This window comes from Scardinius erythrophthalmus, assembly GCF_964197995.2.
Source record: "Scardinius erythrophthalmus genome assembly, chromosome: 3".
Taxonomy (NCBI): domain Eukaryota; kingdom Metazoa; phylum Chordata; class Actinopteri; order Cypriniformes; family Leuciscidae; genus Scardinius; species Scardinius erythrophthalmus.
This window is the reverse complement of record NC_138223.1, coordinates 6,602,310-6,616,445: the sequence shown is the minus strand read 5'-3', so window position 1 is coordinate 6,616,445 and position 14,136 is coordinate 6,602,310. Positions and strand designations below refer to the sequence as shown.

The 14,136-nt window shown below is 36.4% G+C and overlaps 1 protein-coding gene across 1 annotated transcript in view; it reads right to left on the bottom strand.

Moving 5' to 3' along the window:
- Positions 1 to 14,136, bottom strand: part of erbb4a (erb-b2 receptor tyrosine kinase 4a) — a 214,634-nt gene that overhangs the window by 42,365 nt on the left and 158,133 nt on the right. Inside the window, exons 9-13 of the mRNA XM_081362522.1 lie at positions 12,527 to 12,653; positions 6,500 to 6,573; positions 5,760 to 5,850; positions 4,748 to 4,947; positions 2,158 to 2,290 (exon numbers count right to left, since the gene is read on the bottom strand). Of these exons, the coding sequence (XP_081218648.1) occupies positions 2,158 to 2,290; positions 4,748 to 4,947; positions 5,760 to 5,850; positions 6,500 to 6,573; positions 12,527 to 12,653 (625 nt within the window). The remainder of the gene's footprint in view (positions 1 to 2,157; positions 2,291 to 4,747; positions 4,948 to 5,759; positions 5,851 to 6,499; positions 6,574 to 12,526; positions 12,654 to 14,136) is intronic.

Here is a 14,136-nt window from a genome sequence, read left to right as displayed (position 1 = left end):
TGTGAACAAATCAAACCTCCAGTGCATTAGTGCCAACTCAAAGTCTAAAACTGCAAGTTTTCTTCCCACACTAGAAATCACCCAGCCAATGCATGTCTATAGCTGTGATTTGTATTGATTTCTCTTCAAAATAAAAGTATATGTCTAAAAATGTGAAAAATATAAGCGCGCGCGCACACACACACACACACACACACACACACACACACACACACACACACACACACACACACACACACACACACAATGTTGTTGCTCTAAGGTATACTTGTAGGGTTAGCTTAATTTTACCCTCAATCTTTGATATCCTGAAATAAAACTTAAAGTGCCCCTATTTTGCTATTTTAAAGGCTCCTAATTTTGGACATCTCCTACAACAGGTTTACATGCATCAAAAGTAAAAAAAAAAAAAAAAAAACGTTTCATTTCCTTATAATATACATTGCACATCAATACATTTTTCAATGATTCTTAATCCTCTCTAAATCCTTTCTTTCCAAGAGCCTGCTCTGCTCTGATTGGCCAGACGGCCCAGTCTGTTGTGATTGGTCTACCTTGTACTACCTCGTAACACGCTCATTACCATAACTGAACGTCAGCCCTGTCCAGAGGCTACCTAAAGCGTAGTGATTGAACTGTAAATACAGTAACGATGACGTCGATTTTACCTTATCAATCAGAGTGCGAGTCCGATGATGAAACACTGGAAGAACTAGTTATTCAACCCGAACATCCATCGCAAGGATGACTTGAGCAGGACGTTTCTTAGTGACATGCTACTCAGCTTGAGGTACATTATGAGATGTTGCAGCTGTCATTCCACATCATCAGCATTAACAAGTGTTTGTCCATCAACAAACAGATGTGTAACATTATATTTCAAATTTATTGCAGTGCACCATAATAGGGGCATGTTAATATTCAACAATATTACTGATCTGACTGTACGCTAAATTCTCTGGATTTACTTTACATTTGTGTTTGAGTATAATTAATATTTAGTTTTATTCTATAAAGTACCAACAACATTTATTCCAAATTCCAAGTAAAAACATTGACATTTAGAACATTTATTTGTTCTGAAATTAAAAAATAAAACAGAAAATGACAGTTGGTCAAAATAACAAAAACAATGCGTGTTTTCAGACCTTGATGCAAAGAAAACAAGTTTGTATTAATTTTTTAACAACATGATGCTAATGTTTTAACTTCAGATGAGTTATATTGCTGTTGGGAAACAAAAAATAAATAAATCAAGCAGCTCGGCTTCGTTTGACAGCTTGTGACCTTGTGTCCTTCCTCTTGATCATTCCAGAGGTTTTCAATGGGGTTCGGGTGACAGGTCTGGAGTTTGGGCTGGCCATGACAGGGTCTTGATCTGGTGGTCTTCCATCCTGCAGGAAAAACCAATCCTTCCAGTTGGGGAACACTGTCAGAGCCGAAAGAAGCAAGTTTTCTTCCAGGATAGCCTTGTACATGGCTTGGGGCAATAAATAAATAAAATGTTTTCTTTGCATTACTCGAGGTCTCAAAACACGGCTTTTTTAATTTTATTATTATTATTATTTTGACCAGTAGTCATTTTATGCAAATACATGCTCAAATGACAATATTTTTATTTGAACTTTGGAAGAAATTTTGTCAGTAGTTCATAGAATAAAACAAAAATGTTCATGCTAATCAAACAAATTCATATAAAATATAAACCATATTTTCTACTTTTGCAGTGGTCTCTTGAGAATTCAAGAATAGCTCTAGGAAAGAAAAAAAAAAAAAAAAAAAAAAAAAAATGAAAGAAACGCATGCATTTGCAAACAAAATCTTAGCATTGGACATTTTGCCTGTTCTTTTCAAAGCCTGTTTCCATGTCTCCATGTATTTTTTCCAGCCTGCCAGAAAAGCATGAGAGTCTGCCCATTCCTTTGATTTATAAATAGCATTAAAAGCATTTTGATCCCTTGATCTTGATAGTCTGATCATGATAGTCATACTGGAGATATATCTTTGGAGTCAGCAGCCTATCTGAAAAAAATCTGCTAAGGAAACTGCAATCTAAAGTGGTTTAAGAAATAGATGAGCAAGAAGACATTGAAACTTGAAAAGCTGTGTACATAAGCAAAGTGACACCACTAATTATTTGTTTGCACACATACTCACCCATAATATAAGTTACAGGATTTGACACATGTCCTTCCTCGGCTGAAGTATTTGCATGAGAGACACTGTTCTGGGCCAGGACCCCAGCACCCTGCCTCCGAACACAACGGATCACAAACCATCTGCTCTTTAGCTGAAAAAACACACAAACACACACAAACATTAAGAAACAAAACACTGCAACTACGGAATTCATTTGGAACTTGGATATTTCCATCCTGCAAGTGTGGTAGTAAATTCATGGTTGCATGAGTACTTTTGTAGAACATTTATTATCCATACTTCAGAAAGCATGCCAATTTATTTTACAACAGCTAAAAGGGGAATTATTTAGCTATTAGTTATAGTAGCAGTTACTTATAAAACGCTTGGCAGGTAATGTTTGGGAAGTTGTAAAAAACTTCTTATTCTGAGGGCATATATAAGACATATATATACTTAAATAAATATGTCTATAATATATAATAAAATATATATAATAAAATGTACAATAATCTTAAATGAAATTAAAACTAAATTGAAGGTCCTGAAACAGACCATTTAAGTTTTTCTCAATTTCAACAATGTCTAAATGTTTCCCAGTTTTAGCAATGTCCACAGAATAACTCAAATGAAATGGTGCATTTTCTATACAATACGTATTCAAAATGCACAAAGATGTTTTAATTTGTGCATAAACAAATAAATAAATGTGCTCTACTGCAACACCGTGTTACATTGTAATGATACAATTAAGTACTTAGTAATATTAATTAACTACATGTACTTAGGGTTAGGAGTAGTGTTTGGTTAGGGTTAGGAGTAGTGTTTGGTTAGGGTTAGTTGCATGTAGTCTACATTAAAAAGTTTATGCAGTTAGTACATGCAACAAACACTGTAAATTAGAGTGGTACCTGGGGATTTTGTAAAGTTCCAAGCAATGTTGATGATCTTTAAGTGGTTAAATATATTTCAAATTCACCAACCACATAAGACTTTTATCCTTGCTCCACAATTGGGTTTGAAAAAACTTTGTCCTTCATGGATAAACACATTGTGTCTGTATGTGTGTGTGTATGGGTCTGAGCTGTTGGTCAGTTTGATAGATGGTGTGGAAAAGAGGCTAATGAATGAGCCGACTAACAGAGCCATTGATCCCTCACGCTACAGACTTATTATCACACTAATTATATCCAGCTTGGCGGTGTGTGCTGGAAATGGCTCTCCGTCTGTTAACATCTTCATTAGCCCCACAAGTTTAACTTTCACAAGTAACATCTTACTTCAATGGCCTATTTCCAGTTTTAGGCTATCTTCAATGATAGAAGATAGTTGTCATTTATTTAACATCTATGGGGTTTGCAAGATTAAAAAAAAAGCAATTTTTGGGGCTACAATAGTGAGATGAACAGTTTTGACAAGTCCCTTCCAAGACTGCATTTATTTGATCAAAAATACAATAAAAACAGCAATATTCTGAAATATTATTACAATTTAAAACAAATGTTTGGTAACACTTTAGTTTAGGGTCCAATTCTTACTATTAACTAATTGCTTATAGCATGCATATTACTAGAATATTTGCTGTTTATTAGTACTTAAAAAAAAAACATATTAATGCCTAATTGTGCATGACCATATTCTACATCCCTTAATCTACCCAATACCTAAACTTAACAACTGCGTTACTAATTATTAATAAGCAATAATTAGGAGTTTATTGAGGCAAAAGTAATAGTTTATAGTTAGTTAACAGCAAGAATTGGACACTAAACTAAATGTTTTTACTTGAATATATTTTTTAAAAACAGTTGAAAACAGTTGCACTGCTAAATATTTTTGCGAAACCATGATATATTTGATACAATCTTTGATGAATATAAAAAGCTATATCTTTTTGGAACTTTATAAAGATCTTTACTGTCATTTTTGATCAATACTGTATAATGCATCATCTTTGCTGAATAAAATCTTTCTGACTCCAAACTTTTGAAGAGTAGTGTATATGAATTATATTAACTATGATGTATTGGGTACACAGGAGTCTCATATCTAAAGAATTTTCACTCACATAACATATTTATGTTATACTCAATATCCAGCAGCTTGGCCTGCCTTGAAGAATGAATGTGTGATAAATGCTGTTGTGCGTGTATAAAATAAGTTTTTCTCTTAATAGTCATGTATCAGAATTGCATCTTTTTGGAGCAAAAACATTTGGCTAAAATTACAAGCGGACAGGGAAAGAAAATGTTAACACTATAAACGAATAACAATATAATATACTGTTTCCTCAAGGCTTGAGCCGAACTGCAAGTGTATGATTCTCTTTTTACTTTATATCAATTACAGAATTCAATAAGACATCATAAGATGCAATTAAATTGGTTGTATTTTAGCAACTAAATTACAGAATCTGATCCTCAATTTTCAGTCAAATTAAAGTCTGTTTTTGAGATTTGCTGGTCTTCGCTGGATATGGAAGCATTTCAAACAAAATGCATCGCTATTGCATGCCAAGATTGTTATTCCTGCTTCAAACATCTTATTTAAATCACAGTTACTGAACAGATGGAGGTGTAGATGAGAGCTGCGATTGAACGACACTCACTACACTCTCTGGTGTCCCTGTTGTTCTTGATCAGAGCTCTCTGGGTGCTGGTGCGGAACAGACCGGTCCAGTTCACTGTATTGTAGAAGCAGAGCTGGCTGTTGTTGGTCATGTAGACGTTACCGGCGCTGATCTCTGTCAAAGACTGGAACTGCAGTGAAGAGATCCAGCGCTGCTTCAGGATCAGCAGAGAAATACCACTGAGAAGAAGACACAGACTGCTTCACTCTTCTTCACATTAATGCAGGATATAATAGAAGATGTCTCTGATAAATGACAACAATGCTACAAGAACTATTTTAAGTGCAACATCCAGAAGGAGTGAACATTTTTCACTTGGATTTAATGTGAAACAAGGGAATTCTTAGAAGTAGTTAACGAGGACACTTCTGAATATATTACTAAAAGACGATTTAAATCATTTAGAGAATGAGCAAATCTGTGAAAAAGATTCAGCCCAAACATGAACAGGGAAAGTACACTTGGGACGGCGACACGTACAGTATTTGCCAACCCACTGAAACTACAAAGGCCTAATAGATTTCAACTAAACTAGTCCAGGAGTGAATTCTGGACATGGTTTTGAGAGTTGGGTGAAGAAAAAAGGCTTTACCCATGGGCAGCATCAATCCACCCATAAGCCACATAACTGTGACACAAAGCAGTCCTTTTATTTATTTAGCACAGGGATTCTAGGCACAGGACTTTATGTACTTGAAGTAACCCCATGTTAAAACCTTTAAAAAATATATGAAATATATGGACTCGGGACCAAACTTGGCTCCCCCTGCCCTAACCTAACAGTCTACGCATACTCTAATGAGAGGTAGTTGACATGAAGTTGCAAAGTTACTTATACTTAGTAGAATGTCTGAAGTGGACCATCGAAATAAAGTGACATACATTTCTAACTCCCTTTATTTATCATCATTATAACAAAAAGCTAAGAAAAAACACACATATGTTCACAACTGTTGTGAATCAAGTGATGATGATGAGCTTTAACTTTTACCTATAAAGAGATCGCCCTCCGATGGTGGCAAGGTTCGAGAAAACGCCAAGATCTGTCATGTTTTCTGGCCAGGACTGGATGTTTAACGAACCTACGAAAACAGAGAACAAAAGAAAAATATTCAGCTTTTGCTCGTTCAAATTTTGCTTTTAAATACCCTGAGTATGAAACAGATAAACAAGTTTGTTACTATGACAGTAGACATCGGCTTAGGATATTGCCACAGGTCCAGTGAGTACAATATTATTATTGTCTGTCTGACAGTAAAATTACCCCATTATTTTGAAATGAAAGTATATTAAGGGAAATGATTGCGCTAATTAAAAGAACGGTTCCATTACCACTGAGCATCATTTCTTCAGACGCACATTGTTTAAATTATAATTTTGTTGTCGTATTGGGCAAAATGTGTCTAAACTGAGGTACACCGTTGGCGCACAAGAGAGCAGTTTCTTTGTGCACGAGTTTCATTTGGAAAACGTTGCTTTACTGCTTCACTCCATTAGCTATTTGGCACAATCATACGAACAAGTTGAAAGTGACAAGAGTCATAGTTCATTCCTTTGAGGCTTTATAAACAAATAAATATTGCACACCACGTAAGGATTTGTGACAAAGAATATTCCCTAACACAAAGGATAAAAAGTTAATGTATGAAGAAATAAAGAAAGTTAATGGTTTTCCGCAAGGCTACACAGGTTTAATGGGTTGTGATGTGATGGATGGTGACTGTCGCTCACCTGTGATCTCTCTGACGGTGCGGAATACATTTAACCGATCAGGGTCCAGAGCTCGGATACCATGAAACATGTCCCTATTAAAAATAATACACAAAACAAGCCAGAAAAGGGGTTATATGTATGTGTACACACGTGCATCTGAGGCCTAAAGGCTGGAATGCACTACATGACTTAAAATCTGATCAGATAAAAAAAAAAACACTAGGCATCATCACACATTTACCGACTTTGTAAATGTTTACAGAGAAAAATAGGCATCATAAACTAAGCAACTTGGGATCATACACTACCAGACTTTGAAATCGTTCTGAACACAAACTCGCACAGAAACGTGTTTGCTAGGAAATGCATGGCAGATGCAGAGATGGGAAGTAACGAAGTAGGCCTACAAATAAGTTACTGTAGCCTACTTAAGTAGATTTTTGTATAGGTACTTTAAAATTTTGTCAGAAAAATACATATTGAAGTAGGCTTCTTTCACTTATTACATTTTTACACAAATATCTGTACTTTCTACCTCTCTACTTTCTACTTTCGTTTTAATCTGTATTTGGTGGCATGGCATGCATCTCTATTAAATCATGAATCGGGTTAGTCTTGACTGGCAAACGCGATTCGGCTCTCGCGCAACCCGCGCCTCTGCAAAAAGGTTTCTTTCGATCAGTGTAATCAATGCGAGAGACTCAATGGAGTTGAAGCACCCAGGTGGAGCAGCAACAATTCTGATTTGTTCAGGACTTCAAGTGCAGGTTAGTTTCATCTGTAAATAGGCTATTATAATTTTGTCTTTGTTTAACCCTCTCACCCAGGTCCTACTCGCCCCGCTCTGTGCGGGCCTCGAACCCGGATCTCCGGCGCTCTAACAAGAGACTGCAGCCTATTGAGGTCAGAGGAGTGAGCTAAACACCGAGTCCTAACTACACGCGCCGCGACGCGCGATAAAAGGTATTTTTCAGAGTTTTTGTCCTAACCAGCTGCGACGGCGACGCGCCACGATTCTATTTTAGAAACGGTTTTATTTTTCTGCGACGTCGCGCTGGAACAACAAACACAAAGTGTGGCAATGATAATCTCAGGTACTGTTTATGTCTTTATTTAATGTTAAAAACATGAAATGTGACTTTGAATATCATTTAGTGCTCCCAGCTTTGTAGCCGTGAAAGCAATAATTCACCACAGATCATGAAATTAAACAAATGGAAACAAGAACGTTCAAACTGTGAACAAACAAGTGTATTCTTTGACAAAGATTGTTTTTAGTAACTCAGTAGCCTATGTATTTTTAATCATGTTTAAAGGGATACTTCACCTCTGGAAAGATTTAAATTGGGTCATTTATGTAGTAGAAATGTGAAATTATTTTTGAATTTGGAGCCTTCTAGACTGAGAAAAGCCAGAAAATTTACTTTTGGCTTATGTGGATGAAAGACAACAACTCCCAGAATGCACTTGCTTCGCTGCTCTACTAGGCCACTCCCAAGCCACGCCTACCGGTTAGAGAGCAGTTGTAAACAACAAAGCTGAGCTACTAACATTAGTCTCCGTGAGTCTGCCCGGGTTTTTGAGATTGCACAAAATGTCCGGGATTCGGCTTTTGCGTTCTACAGTCGCGCACAGGACGAGGCTGAGGGCCGCGGGAGAACGAGGCGAGGCCGGTGGCGTGATTACTGATGACCGACACCTGTGAGACGCACTGGTCTTGTATCTCTCTCGGAGGAGCGGGTATTTTCTTAGCAATGATAAGACGCACATTAACCGATCACGCCACCGGCCTCGCGCCGTTCTCCCGCGGCCCTAGCCTCGTCCTGCGTAGAACGCAAAAGCCGGTGGCGTGATTACTGATGAGCGACACCTGTGAGACTCACCGGTCTCGTATCTCTCACGGAGGAGCGGGTATTTTCTTAGCAAGGGTAGAACGCACATCAACCGATCGCTTGTTTAGCGTTCATGTAAACACTACATTCAAATTCACCAATCGGATTGAATTCAGTTAGATTGAAACAAAAGGTGTGCATGTAAACAATGAATGGTGAAATCAATGACGATTTTGCGTCATTGTGGGAGGAAGTGTAAGAGGTAAATACGGATTTCTCCCGTCTCAGGTGAAAATGAGAGAGTGTTGCACGACCATTCAATAGTATGACTGGGTTTCTAACAATGCAAAGCTTAATGCAAATGGGTGGAGTGTTCCTTTTACGGTGTAATATTTTAAGGTCCCATTGCATGGATTATTTTATTATTTTAGAATGTTTCCTGGGGTGCCCTTATGTTAGTATGTTTTTTTGACATAAATAATCACAAAAGTTGTTATAATTTAGAAATAAAAGGCATATTTCTTAGCCTGATTTTAGCCTCTGATTTGAACGCTCTGTTTGAAGGGGCGTGTCTACTGTGAGACTTCAGTGTAAACGCCCACTGCTGTGATTGGCTGACATGCTTGCATATGAAATATTTAGCATTACATGTGGAACTCTCTCGAAAACCTTTACTATTACAGCTATTATACTTTTTTACTATTACAGCTGTCTGGATTAACGAATCGTGAGAAGTTTAAGTATTTAGATCTATTCCCATCACATAAATGCAGTGATGAGCATTGAGCAGATGACAGTCTGTTGATCGCGTCAATGAAGATCTTATCATTGCAACGCAGTTTCTGCACTCTCACTAATGATTTCACCAATGCAAACGGTAAGTACAGTAAGAGCTTCGTTGTGCAGCGTAACTGCGTCATTGCACTGTAAACCCAGATTTTGTTTCTAATTAAACTTACGAGTAATCATTACTTATTCTTTTATGTTTAGTAAAAACCTGCTATCATTACTAAACAACATTAGTTGTTTGTACTATTTAGCTGAAAGATTCATTGCACTAATCATGTTAAGCTAAGATAACTCGCTATGTTAAGCTTTTGTAAGGGAGGGGCGTGGCCTATTTAAACAGGTGACAGTGCGCAGAGTGCGCAATTTAAATTTTGAACCGAAGAGTCGAACATTACCAGCTTAACTTATTACTAAACAGACTGACTTTATTTCTGTCAGACGTCTACAAAAGATCTTGTTGAGAATCAACAGAGGTTTAGATGTTGATTATTTATTGTTTCATTTGTAGTCACCATGATGGTGAAAGGTGTTGGCTTTAGTTGGGCTCTTGCCTTTGACATTTAAACATTATATGACTCTGGCTGCTTTAACTGTGACTTTAAAAGGCACAATAGTTATAGCAAAAAGCCAACAGTAAACTGATCAATCGATAGTAACTGCCTATTAATGCTGTTATCAATAGAGATTATAAATTACTAAAGTCAGTAGCACTTGACTTTTGCTGTTATTTTCCAGCTTAAAATCCAACGGAATTGTATATGAATCTCAACAATGGTGACACTTGCAATGCATGCTGGGTACCCAATAGTAAACCTATTATCCTAAACCATGTAAATACAACATAACATGATTAGTTTCAGCTTGTGTAAAAGGTTAGGGATATATGTTAATACAACTCAACATGTTTAGTTTCAGCTTGTGTAAAAGGTTAGGGTTCCATGTTAATACAACTCAACATGTTTAGTTTCTGCTTGTGTAAAAACTAAAGTGGTATAAGGCAACGGGTTTCCTCGCAATTTGCGAGTAAAGTCAACTAATTCGGGTTAAGAGTGTGATTTCATAACGAGTTTTGGCAAGTGTCCAGATAAACTCGCGCTGTGTGATTGACAGCTTGGGTGATTGGAAAGGGATTGTTCTTTGATCACTTTCTCTATATATATTAATCACAGTTTAAGTAACATTATTTTCATCCTACTAAGAGAAATGGCGTGAAGTTGATCGTTTATTCACTGGCTTGATTTACTGATTTGATTTACTGATGCATAAACGACTTTGAGAGAAAGATTATCTGTCTGATCTTGAACAATTACACATCAGAAATTCACATAACCCACTGGTTCTTCAGAGGCTCGGATGAAGGAACTAAAAAAATGCTTTTGTGTTAATTTGTGCATCCAAACACTGAGCAACTGCCATGCTTCACTCGTTTGCAAGCTATGATGTCTCAAGGAAAAACCAATATCGCGCCTGCGCAGCTCATTTTCTCATGGGTGGGCCAAATTCTTTTTGCGGGCAAAGAAGAGAAAGGGGAGGTAACCTTTCCCCTTATGACGACATAAGGGAATATTTCTAGATTCGCCCATCTGAGCTTTCATTTTCTCAAAAATACCCAGGGCTTGGTTTACACCCATCAAAACTTCTAGCCACTGGGGGACCATAGGCAGGCAAGGGAAACTCATATTAAGGTTAAAAAACCTCAAAGTGAAATTTTCATGCAATGGGACCTTTAATAAGGTGTAATATTTGTGAATTTGATTATGCAGCCTACTTATCCATTTTCTTGCAAGTGCCGTCAAGATTACGCTCTAGTGCTGTGCACTTGTTGCAAGACTCCGCCCACACGCTGTTCTGATTGGCTGTGGGTTTTGATTGATTTTGATGCATCTGGCAGTCGCGTCGCGTCTAGTGTGTGGACCAAGCGGCAACCTCCCTGTCTCTCTCTTGAAACCAACACGGAAGTGAATTAAACGGCAATTCATCAACTGGCCGCTTGAGGCTGGCTGCAAAAGTGAGTCAAATCTGCATCTCCCCCATGTTGAAATGCCCAACTTTACAGCAGAAAAAAACATGTTTACAGCCTGGATAACTCATATCCGTTTAAATTATATTAAGCCTTAAATTTCCGCATAATTAAGGGTGTCCACTTTTGAGTGACAGGTGGATTCCCGCTGCAGTGGTCATTAGTCATCATTAGCCGTTTGTCTGCTATTTGTTAGCCGTCACGTTACCTCAGCTAATTGTCTGACTGTAAAAATAAATAAATTCGGGAGTGACGCGCTACCAAGATGGCTACGGTCGGCCACGCCCACTTTAGGCTTCAAAAACGGTCTTCAGAAACCTACGGGTTACGTCACGGACACTACGTCCATATTTTTTTACAGTCTATGGTGTGGACTGACAATTATTTGTCGCTGGAATCTTACTGCGTCGCGTCTGGTTAGGACACGGCACAGCGACTAGCTTACTAGCCGGCCTCCGCTACTCATAGTTAAGCATTAAACTGCTAGCTACTGTTAGCACTAGCACCCCATTACTATCATCACTCAAAATACCGTATACTAAAGGACATCATTATTGTAAAGTTACAGTAGTAATTTAGCTGACAGATATTCACATGTGGTTTTAAAATAGGTTTAGAGGGAGCGAGGGCAGACAACACAACCCTTGCTACACTAACCATAGTTTAACCATGGCATATGTAGTAAAACTATGGTTATACAAATTGTAATTCATCCGCCAAAAAAAAAACAACAAAAAAACATTGTTAGGCTATACATTTACTATAATAAAACCATAGTTAATTTTCGTAAGGGAAAAATATGATTCATGAAAATGCCATAACATTATTAGGATTTTTCTATAAACATAGTCATAATGTAGTAAAAAAATTACATTTATGCATTTTTTTTTTTACATTTATGTAATTTAGAAAATATAGTTTTGTTAATTAGAGAGTATTTAAATTTAAGATCATTTTAAGATAGTCAGGAGTCGTCAAATATTGAGGACAATTTCTTGTTGAATAATTTACTTTTGTATTGTTAATTGTTTTTTATTGCAACACTGGTAGAGGACAGCTTCGGTTTCAGTAGCGATGTGTCATATACTACGACATTTATTCTAAAATCGGCTCAAAATATCAAACATGTTTTGATATACTCCTACTAAATGGAAACATAGTCTGAAGCTAAAAAATCTGAGTGTGTGCGAATGTGTGTGCGAAAATCCGAATGTGTAATGTGAATGTTAATTTAATATTAAATTGTAGGTTTTTTTTAAATGCATTTTTTAAAAACATATTATTTATGTTTAGAAAAGAAAAGCCTTGCCAAGAAAAACATGTTGATGTGACAAAGCTTTGCCTACACTTTTAGAAAGCCTTTAAGTCTAAAGGTTATATAAGCCATAAATAGATTGGACTTACCCTTTGATGCCTGTGATGAGGAAGATGAGGTTGCCGTTTATCTTGGTGCAATTGACAAACTTCTCAATGTTGCTGGAATCTACGGTTTGAGCCGTTTGAAGACTGCCGGTGCCTATACCATCACACACTGAACACCACAAATAACCCATAGCATTTACCATTTACACAACACAACTGAGAGCAAAAACAATTAAAACCTTTGATTACTATGGTGAGGACTTTGAAAAGTGAAAACCCCTCAAATGTGTTCTTCTCTGCAGTGTGTTGCTAACTAAAACTCGTTCTCATTAACTGAAATAAATAAAGCTGAAATAAAATAAAAGATAAAAACAAATGAAAACAGAACTAAAATAAAATATGATGAAGTACTGAAATTGAAATAAAAATAAATTAAAGCTAAATAGACATAAAAAAATGGCGAAAGCACATAACAAAATGACTAAAACTTAAACTAATATTATAACACTGAAATATAAAAATATAAGCTAATTCAAACAAATAATAAATACTAAAAAAGTATAAATAATAATAAAACAACACTGCTTCTCTGGTTGAAATAACTAATAATAAGTTATTTTATATAGCGCCTTTCTGCAAACTCAACTCCGACTGCCCAAAATATGAAGCATGTTAACCATATTCTTAAAAACATGTTGACATACATTTATCTGTTGTAAAATGAGTTTGGCTTTATCACAATTCACTGAAGAGAGAGAGATATTCAAACATCAATTTCTCCCTCATTGTGAGCTCAATTATGATTAAATGTGAGTCGTATTGATATTGACCCAGTTTGTTGTCTGGGCCCATTATCACTTCTGCTTATTTTGTGGTCATCCCTCATTAATATTTTCTCTATTGAAAGAACAACACACTTTTGTTACAATCATTATATAATTGACCAGTTATGTGTTTACTCTCTATATATTTCCAGGTTTCACATGTATAATAGTACGCATGCTTTTTAACAAGAGGCTGGTTTGGCTGATCTATAGACTAGAATGTTATTTATGGTTATCCTGATGGTTAAGATGGTTAAGAAGCCTGTGTTGAGACACCATAACACAAGCATCCCATCCTGATGACCAGTATTCAAAGCAACACATGCTGGTACTTTCATTTCAAAGACAGTATGAGAAGGGGGAGATGGAACCAGTGAAAGGAAACTAAATGGGAGAAAGCGGAATGATTAATTTGGCGGATGTAGGGAAAAAAAAGACCAGCTTTTCAGTTAAATAGTCAATTTCTTTTTTGATCATGTTTGTTTACTCTCAAATGTGAATATAGATTGGCTCAGCTTGAAAATTATACATGAACGCTCAAAAGTTTGGGGTCAGAAAGATTTTAATATTTTTAAAAACAAAAAACAAATCAATATTCTTATTCCGCAAGGATGCATTTAATGAATCAAAAGTGACATTAGAGAAATGTATAATGTTACAAAAGATTTCATTTCAAATAAATGCTGTTCTTTTGAACTTTCTATTTATTAAAGAATCCTGAAAAAAAATGTATCACTGTTTCCACAAAAAAAAAAAAGAAAAGTTAAGCAGCATAACCATAAGGGGTCATATAATGGTACATGCACTTTTACAAGTTGATTGTACTGT